This window comes from Boleophthalmus pectinirostris, unplaced genomic scaffold, assembly GCF_026225935.1.
Source record: "Boleophthalmus pectinirostris isolate CB_2022bp ecotype Guang Dong unplaced genomic scaffold, ASM2622593v1 HiC_scaffold_23, whole genome shotgun sequence".
Lineage (NCBI taxonomy): Eukaryota > Metazoa > Chordata > Actinopteri > Gobiiformes > Gobiidae > Boleophthalmus > Boleophthalmus pectinirostris.
Genome location: NW_026571207.1, coordinates 35,390,243 through 35,402,911, shown reverse-complemented (window position 1 = coordinate 35,402,911; position 12,669 = coordinate 35,390,243). Strand labels below are relative to the sequence as shown.

Here is a 12,669-nt window from a genome sequence, read left to right as displayed (position 1 = left end):
AATTCATACATGTTTTTTTCAGAGTTAAACAATTAAAAATGAGAAATTCAAACACTATTGAAACAAATTATCTTCCATAGTTTTTTTCCCCAATTAAGGATGGAGTGTAGGATTTTGCGAATTTCCTTCTCAAAATCCTGTTTCCGGAAGAATTGCTGTTTCCGGTCACGTGAGCGTGGACTGTTTGGGCTGCAGCGCGCGTCTTTTGTTGGCGCGCAGCTCTCTAGACCTGCCCGACCCGCTGACCTCTCCAAGCGGGAACACTACTCTCTCCACCCGGTTCTTTTCCTCTCCAAACCACCAGACCCACCGACCTCTCCAAGCGGGTACCGAAACTTCCCCCGCTATTTCTCCTCTCCAAGCCGAGCAAAGCACACGGGTGTACAGCCACGGTCGGTTACTTTAGCAGTTCCTGTCCTTCCTCCCCAACGCAGCCAGTCATGTCGGATGCCACTGGAACCAGAGGAGAAGAGGTCCATAGCCCTGGACACAAACACCGGTACGTCTTTTATTTACGGATCATCGTTTTGTTCGGTAGCCTACATTGATTGTCCACCATATGTATTCTCGGAACCAGCCGCAGTTCGTTGGCTTTAGGGTTGTAGCTAAGGCTTAGGACTATGGACCGGGTCGGGGATTGGTCAGATCCTTTGCAAACAATAAACTACACGTTTATACAACTTGTACAACGTTTCTTGCGACTTTCTGTCCAAATACGTAATATTAGGCACTTTAACGTACCAAACAAAAGAGCAACAAGTGGAGGGAAGAGAGGACAAAGGTAACACGCTTCCCTTGACGTCACAGCCGGTGTTATCCGGCTAATGTGAATAAAAGCAGAACGTAAATGGCTTCTCCAAAGTCTTGACAAGTTTAAGTTTAATAAAAGAGTTTCCGTCCTCTAAACAAGCAACAAAACTAGCACTGTAACAAAATAATTTAGTAAAATATACCGAAAACTACTCTAGGCGATATATCGATACAGCAGCCCACGATCATGACATTAAACGATACGATATATTGATATTTTTGTACACCCCTAGTCTTTATTCGATGGAAAATACATATCAAAATAGTACAAAGATGCAACCTGCTATTTTCAAGTAAAATATATTTTTTTAAGTAATCCATCACTTTAAGGCAATTATTTAAGATTTATTATTATTTATTTTTAATTATTTTAACGATTTGCTAAAATATAAATTTAATCAACATTGATGTCACTAAGCTTAGTCCAGTTTTGATTAACTTGTTGATAATGTTACCTTATAATACCTCAAGATTTCTTTTAGTCAATTCAGTTAATGAAAATCACATTTTATTGTCTATAGAAGTGTGTGTTTGTTTTTTTTTTATTATCATTGTATCAGAATCAATATTGAGTACCAAGTGTAGAGGCTAATCTTTGACTCGTTTTCTCCTTGTTACTAATTTAACCTCTTCACAGAGAAAGATGACTAATGAGCCTGTCTTACGCGTTTACAACTTAATGTCGTTGCAGCGCAGTAAAACAACCGTGTTGCTTCAGCATCTCTTTTCTTTATTGTTAACAAGTTCAAGAACAGCATTTCTTCACAAGTAATTACATGAGATTACAAAAGATAGGCACTAGTGCGCCCCCAAATGTTCAAATCGTGTATCAATTTTCTTTCTTTTAAATCAAACATATAAATCATGTACTGAAACATATTAAATTGCCCTTTTTAAACAAAAACACAAATGAGTTATTATGAATTGTTAATTATTTATGCAAATATGTAAACATGAAATTACACCAAGTATGATATTTTTGTCATGACTACACTATTGCTGGGTTTCATGTGACGTCAGGGCATTCTATAGGTCAGTATTAATTTTAGCTGTCCCCATCTATATTAATTAATATTATTAAATGTTACAAAACACAAAACATTAGAAAATGTGTTTCTTGTCCCCATCTGAGAGTATGACATTACATCACATCATCACATGAAAACCACCAATAATCACATTTTCCTGGTTGGCCCCCCACATAACCGTAAGTCAGGTAAACAAATCTACAATGTGATGGTTAAAAAGCAAATTCTTCAATTGAAGTTGAAACTGCCCTCCAGCACACTTTCAAACTCTATAGAATGTTGTAATGTCACATGAATGCAACCTATTGATCTAGAACTCTTCACAGATAAAATTGTGTTGTATTTTATTTTATGGTATTGTGCTGTGCCCGTGTTCCCAGCAGCTCCTCCCGGTGGTCACACTGCAGAAAGAGAGGCATCGATGGTCATCTGAGGGCTTCGAGAGCAGAGGACTCCCGTGATCACACCAGTAGCCCACGCACACACAGCAGCCAGAGATACTCGGACAAAAGACCGGACAGGTACAGCTTCTGTTTCCCCTGTTGCATTGATGTGCCACTGGGGACTTGAGAAAGTATTGTAGTGTTGGCTTGCCACAATATCATCACAATTTTTGAAGCGCAATATATTTTTACACTTATTCCAAAGAGCAAACTAATAACCCTTTTCCATTTGTTTATAAAACAAATGGTTCAAACTTGTCACAAATATAGAGCAGAGCATCCATAATGAGTCACAGAGAAGTTAATGGGTCCTGTTGTGCACTATGTAACTTTTTGTTCTGCCTGGAATGTTCTACAGTATGACAGTAAACAGCTCTACCTTACATTTATTAAATTACAGTTTGTTTCATCACTCAGAAATACCTATAAAAAAGAGAGGGGGGGCCAGGTGAACACAACCGAAAAAGTCACATTCTTACTCCACTCTGCTGTTTCGGATGGTGACGAAATACTCCATTCCCTCAAGTCTTATTGAAAACATGCATTCTGAAAGTGAGCTAGGTTGCTTCTCCCCAGATCTGACCTGCCACTTGATCTGGTTTGGTCTTCATGAACATTAAAAGGTTTAATACCATACTGTGAAATAGGGCTAGGTGATAAGGGGGGAAAAAGAATCACATCAAAGGATTTTTTTCCCCACCATATTGATCAATCCACATTTTCGATTTTATCTTTCTCTGTCTTATTAATAACATAAACGCATGGACTGCAGGCATAAAGAACCAGTAATTCTGGAGACATTCACATTTAAAAGTTGGAATGAGTTTGTACAATATATTAAACCTAATGCACACGAGCGGTACTGCTAGCGGCAGAAGTACATGCACTCTGCACACGCTTGCTGCCACTATCAAAGAACATAGAAACACGTGCGATGTCAGTGCCCTAAATGAGGTCTTGCTTCTTCTCACTCCTAAACAGTGAGAGAATAGTCTTTGATTAACTTTGATTATAAAGATGAGAAGCACCAGAGGAGAGAAAGAGGGAGAGGGAGCGGTCAAACGGCACTGCGCACACAGAGGCAGAGGGCGAGAGAAACAACGTTTAATCAAACTGTGCAGATTTAAGTCAAAACTTGTGAATGTGTGAGAAGACAAAAGGACACGCTGCTCAGGCTACTTTTTCCTGAACAAGAGCGTGTAAATCCTCATCAGCTCCACATTCTCTTACTTCCACATGATTGGTTGTAGACCTATCGATTAAAATGCGCATGCCATTGAGATCGACCAAAGTAGAGATTGCGATCTTTCGATTTTTGGCACAGCCCTATTGTGAAACATTCCAGACAAAGCAATACCATCTCCAGGGAGAAAAGCATTTGACCAGAGATTGTCTACATAAATGTACATAACTAATGCGCTAGTCGCTGAATTCCAAGTAGGAAGCATGTGGACTTTTCCTTTTATTATTATTATTAGTACTACACTACTACTACGAATAATATTATTTTTATTATTGCGATAAATATCAAAGAAATTACGTAAACAGCAAAAGTACCTCAGAACATTAATTTAAAGCCAGAGGGTTCAGATGATGTAGAGAAACTGTAGATACGTACGTTTTAGAATGCCTTATTAAAGCAGGTCCGAAACAGTGATTTGAATGGGTACCATTGGGCACACTTTTGTACACTTGCACCCCCAACGTGTTTTGATTTTGCAAAAAAGCTATGAGTGCCAATAAATAAGTGTTGCTGCTAGTGATGAACTTTCTCATAATCAGGGTTTAGTAACCAGGACCAAAAAAATTCAGGTTGCATCAGTTGAATTGAAACCTAAGGTCCGACCGAGATGGGTTTTGTTGTGGCCAATATGATACCGATAAAATGGGAGTTCGAGCTGCCGGTAGCCGATATAATCTCCGATATATTTAGTGATGTAAAAATTCACTGTAAATCTTGAATTGTTTAAAAAACTTAACTTTGGCTCTAGTTGATTTTAAATTGGGTTTATTTAGGCAACATTTATTGTTCTTCTGCCTCTTTACGTTATATTTACAGACAGTAGGTCGGACTAATGCATTTTTGTATCACATTCTAGCTACTAGTGATGGGTATTCCAGTTCTTTTTGGAGAACAGGCTCTTTTGGCTCGGCTCACTAAAAGCAGCTGGCTCTTTCGGCTCTCAAGTGGCTCTTCAGATTGTTTTGTTGCAAGCAGGACTGAGTGTCAGGACTGAGTGTCAGGACTGAGTGTCAGGACTGAGTGTCAGGACTGAGTGTCAGGACTGAGTGTCAGGACTGAGTGTCAGGACTGAGTGTCAGGACTGAGTGTCAGGACTGAGTGTCAGGACTGAGTGTCAGGACTGAGTGTCAGGACTGAGTGTCAGGACTGAGTGTCAGGACTCAGTTTCTATCATCATTTTATGCTGAACTACAGCCAAACATGCACGTTTTTTCTATCTTATGCACACACAGAAAGCTTTGTTTTGAGCCGTTGCAGCTGTCAAACTATCACGAGTCTGCACGCGATGTGAAGAGAGAAAGAGAAAACACAGCTCCCAATAAGCAGCAGGCTCCCGTCGTTCGCTTCAAAGAGCCGACTCTAAGAGCTGCTTCGTTCGTGACCGACCCATCACTTCTAGCTAGTAAAGAAAGTAAACTACCGCTATTAGCCTTTAGCCGTAAATATGTGCGCGTTGTGGTAATTAATTATATGTGTAAATGTCATCATTCACACGTCCATTCACAGCTCATTTACATATCAGTGCAGGTCCAGTAACATGTATACGGCCAATATAATCACTTTACAATAGACCAATAGAAAACAGTCTGTGTGGGAGTTAACAGCAGCTAATCGATAACCAATAACAAATAACCAAAACTAGCTTCAGAGTCGACATATTTCCAACACTCAGCCTCACACAGGCTCCTCCTCACATCACAAGTCTGCACTAATAAATGTCCTTTTAATCCAGACTCAAACCGATTGTCTGTAAAAAGAAAATAATCTAAGTGTTGCACGTGGATCTGTGTGTGCGGGTGTAAACGTGAGTGACCTGACGTGACTCTGTGGTGTGTTCAGGGACAGTATGGACACACACACAGACAAATGACTCCGCAGATAAATACTGATGTGGAACCACATATTAGGATATTTATCTGTTTGTAAATTGGATTAAATGAACATAATGTAGAGAGTCTAAGCTTTATAATGAGGTATAACATGCCCACGTGAAATATTGGCCCATATCAGCAAACATATCGGCCGATGATTAAAACGGTCCACTTTTTGTGATATTTGAATTGTGAAATGCAGTGACATTATGAAAAAACATTGAGGAATGAAGGGTTAAAAATATTGAAAATACTAATTTTAAAATATGAATAAAAAGATGAGATGTTTGTTGAGCAAATAAAAAAAGAAAAGAAAAAGAAAAATTTCTAAATAAAGTTTGAAAAAATATGAATCCTCAGAATTTTTGTGTGTGTGGGGGTGTATGTGTGTACATCTATATTATTAGTCAAATTAATTTCAGGTGTGCAAAAATATGCTGATACCCTCAACACACATATGTATATACAGTATCTATATATACATAATTAAATTATGGTATATGACTTACTAAAACATAAATGTTAACAAAAACATTTGTGAATTTTTTTTTTGCATACCTTAGTGAACAATTAAAAAAATACTATATAGTGATCACCATTGCAATAGGCCCAGTAATAATAATGTGTATCAGTCTATCTGCAGTATTAAATATACAAAGGTAATCAGACTTTTTTATGTGTTTTTTTTTTTTTTTTTTTTTTTTTTGTAAATTGTTTTTTATTAGTGCAAAGTATATTTAGAAGAAAAACTGATGGATCTAAAATGTTCCAGTCAGCACAGACTGTAGCAATATGTTGCTTTTCAGCTTCACCACTCCGGAGAGCACAGGCCCAGTGTCTCGCTGTGCTCCCATTGACTGGGACAGTTTGGTGGAGGACAGTGAGAGAGACCAACAGAGGGACATGCAGCGGTAAGTGTCTTCTTGTCTGGATCCTTAAATTTCAACATTACCCAGCCCCATGTATACTTCTGAGCATCTCTGACCAAGTGTGTGTGCAGGTACAGGCGCAGGATACTGGGTGTGGACACCACCCATAGAGAAAGAAAGGCTTCCTCTGGCTCCTCAGAAAGGTATGGTCTTTTTTTTTTTTTTTTTCTATCAGGATGGGCAAATTTCACAGCCACATGCACATAGTGCCTGAACATTTTCATTGCATTAAAAAAACTGAGCTTTTACTCCTATGTGGACATGTGTTTACAAGAATTATTGTTGTACCTCCACCTGTTTCTGGTACCAGAAGAACTTGTCTCTTGGCACTGGCCTACATTATCGCTCCCTCGTTTCTTCTGCTCTTTCAGGAAGGACATCTGTGTCGTCTTCTCCACTCTACTCCTATATGATTCTATGTGATAGCAGAAGAGCACACTACCCACTACACATACTTGGAAAGGCTCTGGCCACCAGACCCAAAACACACACAACCTGACAACAGAGCAGGGAAATCTGGGTTACAGCTTACGTCACCTGTAGCAGATGAAATTTCTAATCGGATGAACATGTCAGTGGTCTGATGTTTGTAGCAAGGTTCTGATTTAGGCCCCGTTTACTTGTACATGGGTATTTTTAAAAACATGCATTTCCCTTTGTTTGTACACATCTTTTACACACAAACAGCGAATTCGCCTCTGAAAACGACTCTTTCCAAAAACTCCAGCTGGAGATTCTTTGAAAACTCCGGTTTCATGTTTGCGTGTAAAGTGAGATAAACTGAGTTTTAAGAGCTGACGCACCGAAAGTGCGACCAATGTTTACCTTTTGCTATGATGATGACAGTGTGCGAAATACAGGGGGTGCGGGGGTCCGACACCCCCGATTAACCCATCACACCCCCTAAAAAGCTTAAAAAGGAACATTTTGAGGGGGCTAAAATTTTATTAGATATATATAAATATAACTAGAAAAGCACTCAGAGAGCGCACACCTTCGCCAAGGACTACCCCCATTTTTTATATAAATTGCGATAAAATCAGTCTTCTGGATCAGATCCGGATCAGCCTTTGGAATATGAAAGAGGATCCCATTGTCCATCCCTGAGTCAAATTCCATGGGGTTTGGTCAATAATTAACCGAGATATTGAGAAACAAAATTTTTGGCCCCATTTACCACAATGTTAACAAAAATTTCAAAGTGATCCAGAATCCAGGATTTCTTCCGGATCACCCCCAAAATTAAATCAGTTCTTCCTTTTCACATTTCCAACAAATCCTGAAAATTTCATCAAAATCGGTCCATAACTTTTTGAGTTATGTTGCTAACAGATAAACAAACAAACGCCGGCAAAAACATAACCTCCTTGGCGGAGGTAAAAATATAGATAGATATAGATAGATTGATATAGATATAGTCCAGACGCCATCCCATACGAATCTGGACAGGGTCAGACCGATGTTCTCAATGTTCCTCCAATTGTGAAAGGAATCTATGTTCCCCGTTAAAACTGCGGGCCTCATCTCAAGTTATCACCATGAACTCATGAAACAGCAGCATGTAGAACTTTGTACAAACTCACTGCACATCAGCCCAGAGCAGAGGCTCTGAGTTTGGGCAACAGCGTTAAACACACGGGAGCACTCACCGTAGTTCAGCCCCTCAAGACGGGGCTGGGGGTCCAGTGTTGGTTAGATCGGTTCAAGTGCTTCAGTGCAGTCATGTGTGGGCTGGTTCCATGTGGGGAAAGCGAGAATGCGCTGTGGAGTACAGGTCCGGGCGAGCTGCTCCGGTCCTCCTCGCTCGACTGCGGCTTGTTCCGAGGTGGTGCAAAGCATCCGGATAGAAGCTTGAATCCTGTTTGGTTCGTTATATGATGTTCTGAGCGGTCTGTCCGTGCACGTGTTGTTTTTCCTGGGGAAAGCGCTTCTCAGGTGGAGGTACTGGACACCACTCCCCGCTTTAGCTCATCTATTTCTTCTGGTGCAAACACTTTTCATATGTTTGAATTTGCACACACAGCTGATGTATTATATCCATGAGCAGAGATGAACAAGGGCTCGGAGGGCAGTGATTTTGCCACTTCTTTAACAGATCAGTGGAGAGGCGAGCCCGCTCACTAATGCACATTTTTCAAGGTATTTTTGAGTAATACTTGTAACTGTAATGAAATAAATGCTACAGGTTTGAATCTAATCCAGAGGCTCAGTGTAGTTCTGACGGCGCTCGATGGAGGATTTATGCGGGTTAATGTAAACAAAAACTTTTTGAAAACGATGCTGTGTGCACGATGTTATTTTGGAAAACAGAGGGAGGAAAATATTTGTTTCTCAAAATACCCGGCTATGTGTAAATGTAGCCTTAATGTTGCACTTTCAGAACAGGTCTGTAGAGGTCTGAAATACAGCTTTCTGATAAGAGGATCATACTGGTTTGACCCAGCTCCAGTTTACTAAAAGTGAGTACTACTATGTACATGTTCGAACACATGTCTACCTTTTCATATTCGAATCGGACTTGGCCATTCGGTTTTCCTAATGTGCATGGCTGTATTTTCAATTGTATGAAGTAGGATTGTGTATGCCAAATAGTGAATAGCACTTTCCTTTGTTAAAAGCTCTACACTATGTTCTCTTTCAGCGGTGATTCCAGGGAAGGTGAGAACATGGAGACAGACGAGGCGGTCTTACTTCGCAGGCAAAAGCAGATCAACTACGGGAAAAACACATTGGCCTATGACCGCTACATCAGGGAGGTTCCTAAGTAAGCTTCCTCCTCATATTATACTAGAGCAGGCCAATTCAGTTGAAGACCTGGGGCCAACTTAGGCCCTACAGGTTGTCTAAGCTGGTCAGCACCATGTCATGTCATGTCTTCCAAATATTACAAAATATAATTTTTCTGTCCTTTTTTTAAATTCTGCTTTTTGGTTTGCTTTTAGTTGGTTCCTCATCAAAAATATACCCAGAGTTGTGTTTTGTTTGTTAACCAACCCTGCATATTTAGGCTGAGTTCTTCTCTCAAACTGAAGAGAAAACACAGCTCCAGATACTGTAGCGATAACAATATTCCTACATTGCTCACAGGAGTCAGTTTTGCCTAATTTAGGACCTTTAAGTCAAGTCTTAAGGTGCATTGTGTAACTTTTCTTTCCTTACCTAATAGTGTCCATGGAGATGTTATTGCTTTGCCTACAATATTTCAAAGTATGGCATTAAATTTATCAATCTCCAAAGAGACAAGCAGGAGATGCCACTTAGCCAATTTACAGGTGAGATCTGTGGTGACTCCACTGACGGTAAGAATGCTTGTTTTTAAAGACATTTTGAGCAATAAAAACACACATAATTGAATAAATGCATCTTTATATAAGTTTAATACCATATTGTGGAACAGTACAGGCAAAGCAATAACATCTCCATGGTGGCAGACCCCAAACCTGAAAAGTTGTGCCTTGGTGAAATGGGTACTCTAACCTATCATATGGACTTAAATTCTCAATGTGTAGTGATTTATAGTCATATCTCAAATTACCAGTCATTTCTAACTAAAATCTCACTCATGCCCTTGAGAATCAAATCTTGTGGGAGAAAAATGATGGTTGTGCTTTATTGATTTTTGACTGAGTCTTAACTAATGACAATGTGTACTTGAAGACATCTGCGGCAGCCGGGAGTGCATCCAAGGACCCCAAACAAGTTTCGGAAGTACAGCCGGCGCTCCTGGGACCAGCAGATCAAATTGTGGAGGGTAAAACTGCATATGTGGGACCCCCCGACCGGAGAGGGCCACCAGCAAGTCCTGGATAACATGTATGGACAATTCATTGCACAACATAAAGTAAAACCAGGGGATGTTTTAATGCTGAGAATACTGGTTAACTGGTTTATACATATGCTACAGAACATGTCATGAGTTTACAGCTCAGGAATTAGAAATGACACAGAAAATATGCACTTGTAATGTTTTTGATGAAAGCACTCTTTCATCTGTAAATCTGTTCCAACAGGATGTCCTCAAGTGGCTTCACTTCAGCGTTATCTGTGCACAGTGTAGGAAAAATCTCAATCACAGCCCTTTGCCCGCTAAACAATTAATTGATTAATCATAAGATTACACAATTGGCAATTGTTGCAGCCCTAATTATAATACAAACAAATCTAATACAGTCCTGTGTGTGTTCTGTTGACTGCTGAATGCATCTGTGCACTGTATTGACCTTCCTACATGCTGTGTCGACAGTACTGAGATGGCGCTGGACGATGTGATGGACATTGAACTGGAATTCCCCTCCCTGTCAGAACCCCAGCAGACCTTATCCTCCTCTGCTCCACACAGCCGTTCTGTCCAGGTCAGCTCTTGCTTCCACTGGCACCCACTTTAACGGCGCTTTCTCATGTCAATAATTAAAAGTTTGAAAGCTCATGGCTAATCAGATTTGTTATAACTATTGACCAGAAAGACTTATAATTTTATTTAAAATCTGTTTCTAAAAATTCAGTACAGCCTCACTGTAATTTTCTCCATTTTCTCAAGCCACTGGACTTGATTCTTTAATTAAGATGAATATTATGATATTAAAATATCCAAATTATAACATAATGAGCCATGGGTGTCAGTTATAACTACAGTATATAACAGACACAAGTGCTGTGTGTCCTTAAATATGCAAAATATTTTTATTATACTGGATAAATAATGGAAATCATATTTCTTACCAGTAACATTAATTACTGATGTGAAAACATCTCTCAAATGTTGAATGATTAAATTGAACTTTGAATTGCTGTGCATACAGCAGCATACAGTATAGGGCCCGACCGATATATTGGTTGGCTGATATTATTGGCCAATATGGGCCCTTAGAGACATATCAGCTATCGGCCTAAATCTTGCGGATATGGGCCGATAGGCCACATGGGCATATTATGCCTTATTATAAAGCTAAGCATATTTCTCATTGGTTAGCACTTTGTGAGCTGTCACACATAAACAACCTCTTCTCTCTTGTATTGGCCTACTGTAAAGTGACTAGTGGCTGTATACACTTTACTCAATACACACTGATATCTAAATGAGCTGTGAATATAGGTGTGAGTGGTCCGCATTTACGCAAATAATTCATTATTTTTACTTAGTTTACTGGCTAGTCATGCAAAAATGCCTTTAGGCCTACCTACCTACTATCTTTAAATATGCCTGTGAAGAGGTAAAATAACTGTAAATGTAGCTAAACAAACCCAATTTAAAATCAAATCTAACTTTTATAATCAGTTGAAGATTCACAGTGAATTTCATCAGTAAATAGGCTGTTATGTCTATATTATATCGAATCCAAAAAAAAATCCTTATCAGCCTTAATACAGTGAGTGACTAACATGAGGCGTGATGTGTTGCAGGAGGAGTGTGAGGGAACTCCAGTGAAGCTGCACAGAGCTGACTCGGACTGACCTGAGGGAAACTCTCCTGGCTTTTACTTTCATTTTTACTAAACTGTTGTGCAGATTTGTGCTAGTTTATATGATTGCCTTTTTATTTACAATAGAATTTAAGTTTAATGTTCCCAGTGAAAATTGTTCAGGCTTGTTATGGAAAGGGTTTGCTTTGGTCCAACTTTTGACAGTTTTTAATATTTGACCATTTATTTCAATGTGTTTGTATTTTTTTTTTTAAAACAATTTTGTAGAAATGCTAATAAAATATTAGTGTTTTGTCTTGAATGCTGAAGACTTGCCAAATAAAAAATCCTCTGCATTTGGTTCTGTGTAGCTTTGTACATGATTCATGGCTGTAGGTGCAATATGAGAACTAAAGAGAATCTAACCATGGCACATATATAATATATAAACATGTGTACATGTATGTATATATATATGTATGTATGTGTATGTATGTATATGTGTATGTATATATATATATATATATATATTTATATACCGATATAGACCGAGGACTAGTGAGTGTGGGAACCACTGTCCAGGATGAAACATCCAAGCTCCTTGAGTACATCAAGGACAAGGCCCCGGCAGATGAGGTGCTCAGAGAATGTCTCAGACAGTGGGGTCCAGAGGAAGAGGTGCTGGAGGGACCATCATGGCAGGACAAACCCCTACATGGGGCGAACCACCGGAACAGAACTGAAGTGGCTGATATCAAGAAATCCTACCAATGGCTTGAGAGGGCTCGTCTGAAGGACAGCACAGAGGCACTGATCCTGGCTGCTCAGGAGCAGGCCCTGGGCACTCGAGCAATAGAGGCCCAGATCTACCACACCGGACAAGACCCACGGTGAAGGCTGTGCAAAGAGGCTCCTGAGACAGTCCAGCACATAACTGCGGGGTGTA

At 39.7% G+C, this 12,669-nt stretch overlaps 1 protein-coding gene across 3 annotated transcripts; it reads left to right on the top strand.

Moving 5' to 3' along the window:
* The first annotated feature begins 154 nt into the window (after nucleotides 1–154).
* On the top strand, nucleotides 155–12,083 carry slbp (stem-loop binding protein). 3 transcript variants are annotated; one of them, XM_020919972.2, is made up of 8 exons: nucleotides 155–499; nucleotides 2,219–2,359; nucleotides 6,202–6,306; nucleotides 6,402–6,467; nucleotides 8,966–9,088; nucleotides 9,982–10,137; nucleotides 10,568–10,676; nucleotides 11,725–12,083. In XM_020919972.2, the coding sequence occupies exons 1-8, from the start codon at nucleotides 441–443 to the stop codon at nucleotides 11,773–11,775; spliced, it is 810 nt and encodes a 269-aa protein (XP_020775631.2). In that variant the 5' UTR covers nucleotides 155–440; the 3' UTR covers nucleotides 11,776–12,083. The 3 variants fall into 3 exon arrangements, with proteins under 3 accessions (XP_020775631.2, XP_020775630.2, XP_020775629.2); XM_020919971.2 differs by having other exon boundaries at nucleotides 157–499; nucleotides 2,222–2,359; nucleotides 6,396–6,467; XM_020919970.2 differs by having other exon boundaries at nucleotides 157–499; nucleotides 6,396–6,467.
* The last annotated feature ends 586 nt before the right edge of the window (nucleotides 12,084–12,669 follow it).

Coding starts and splice junctions, on each gene's coding strand:
- slbp (XM_020919970.2), top strand. CDS start 441: ATGTCGGATGCCACTGGAACCAGAGGAGAAGAGGTCCATAGCCCTGGA. Junction 500..2,218: donor AGCCCTGGACACAAACACCG/GTACGTCTTTTA, acceptor CCGTGTTCCCAG/CAGCTCCTCCCGGTGGTCAC. Junction 6,307..6,395: donor CAACAGAGGGACATGCAGCG/GTAAGTGTCTTC, acceptor GTGTGTGTGCAG/GTACAGGCGCAGGATACTGG.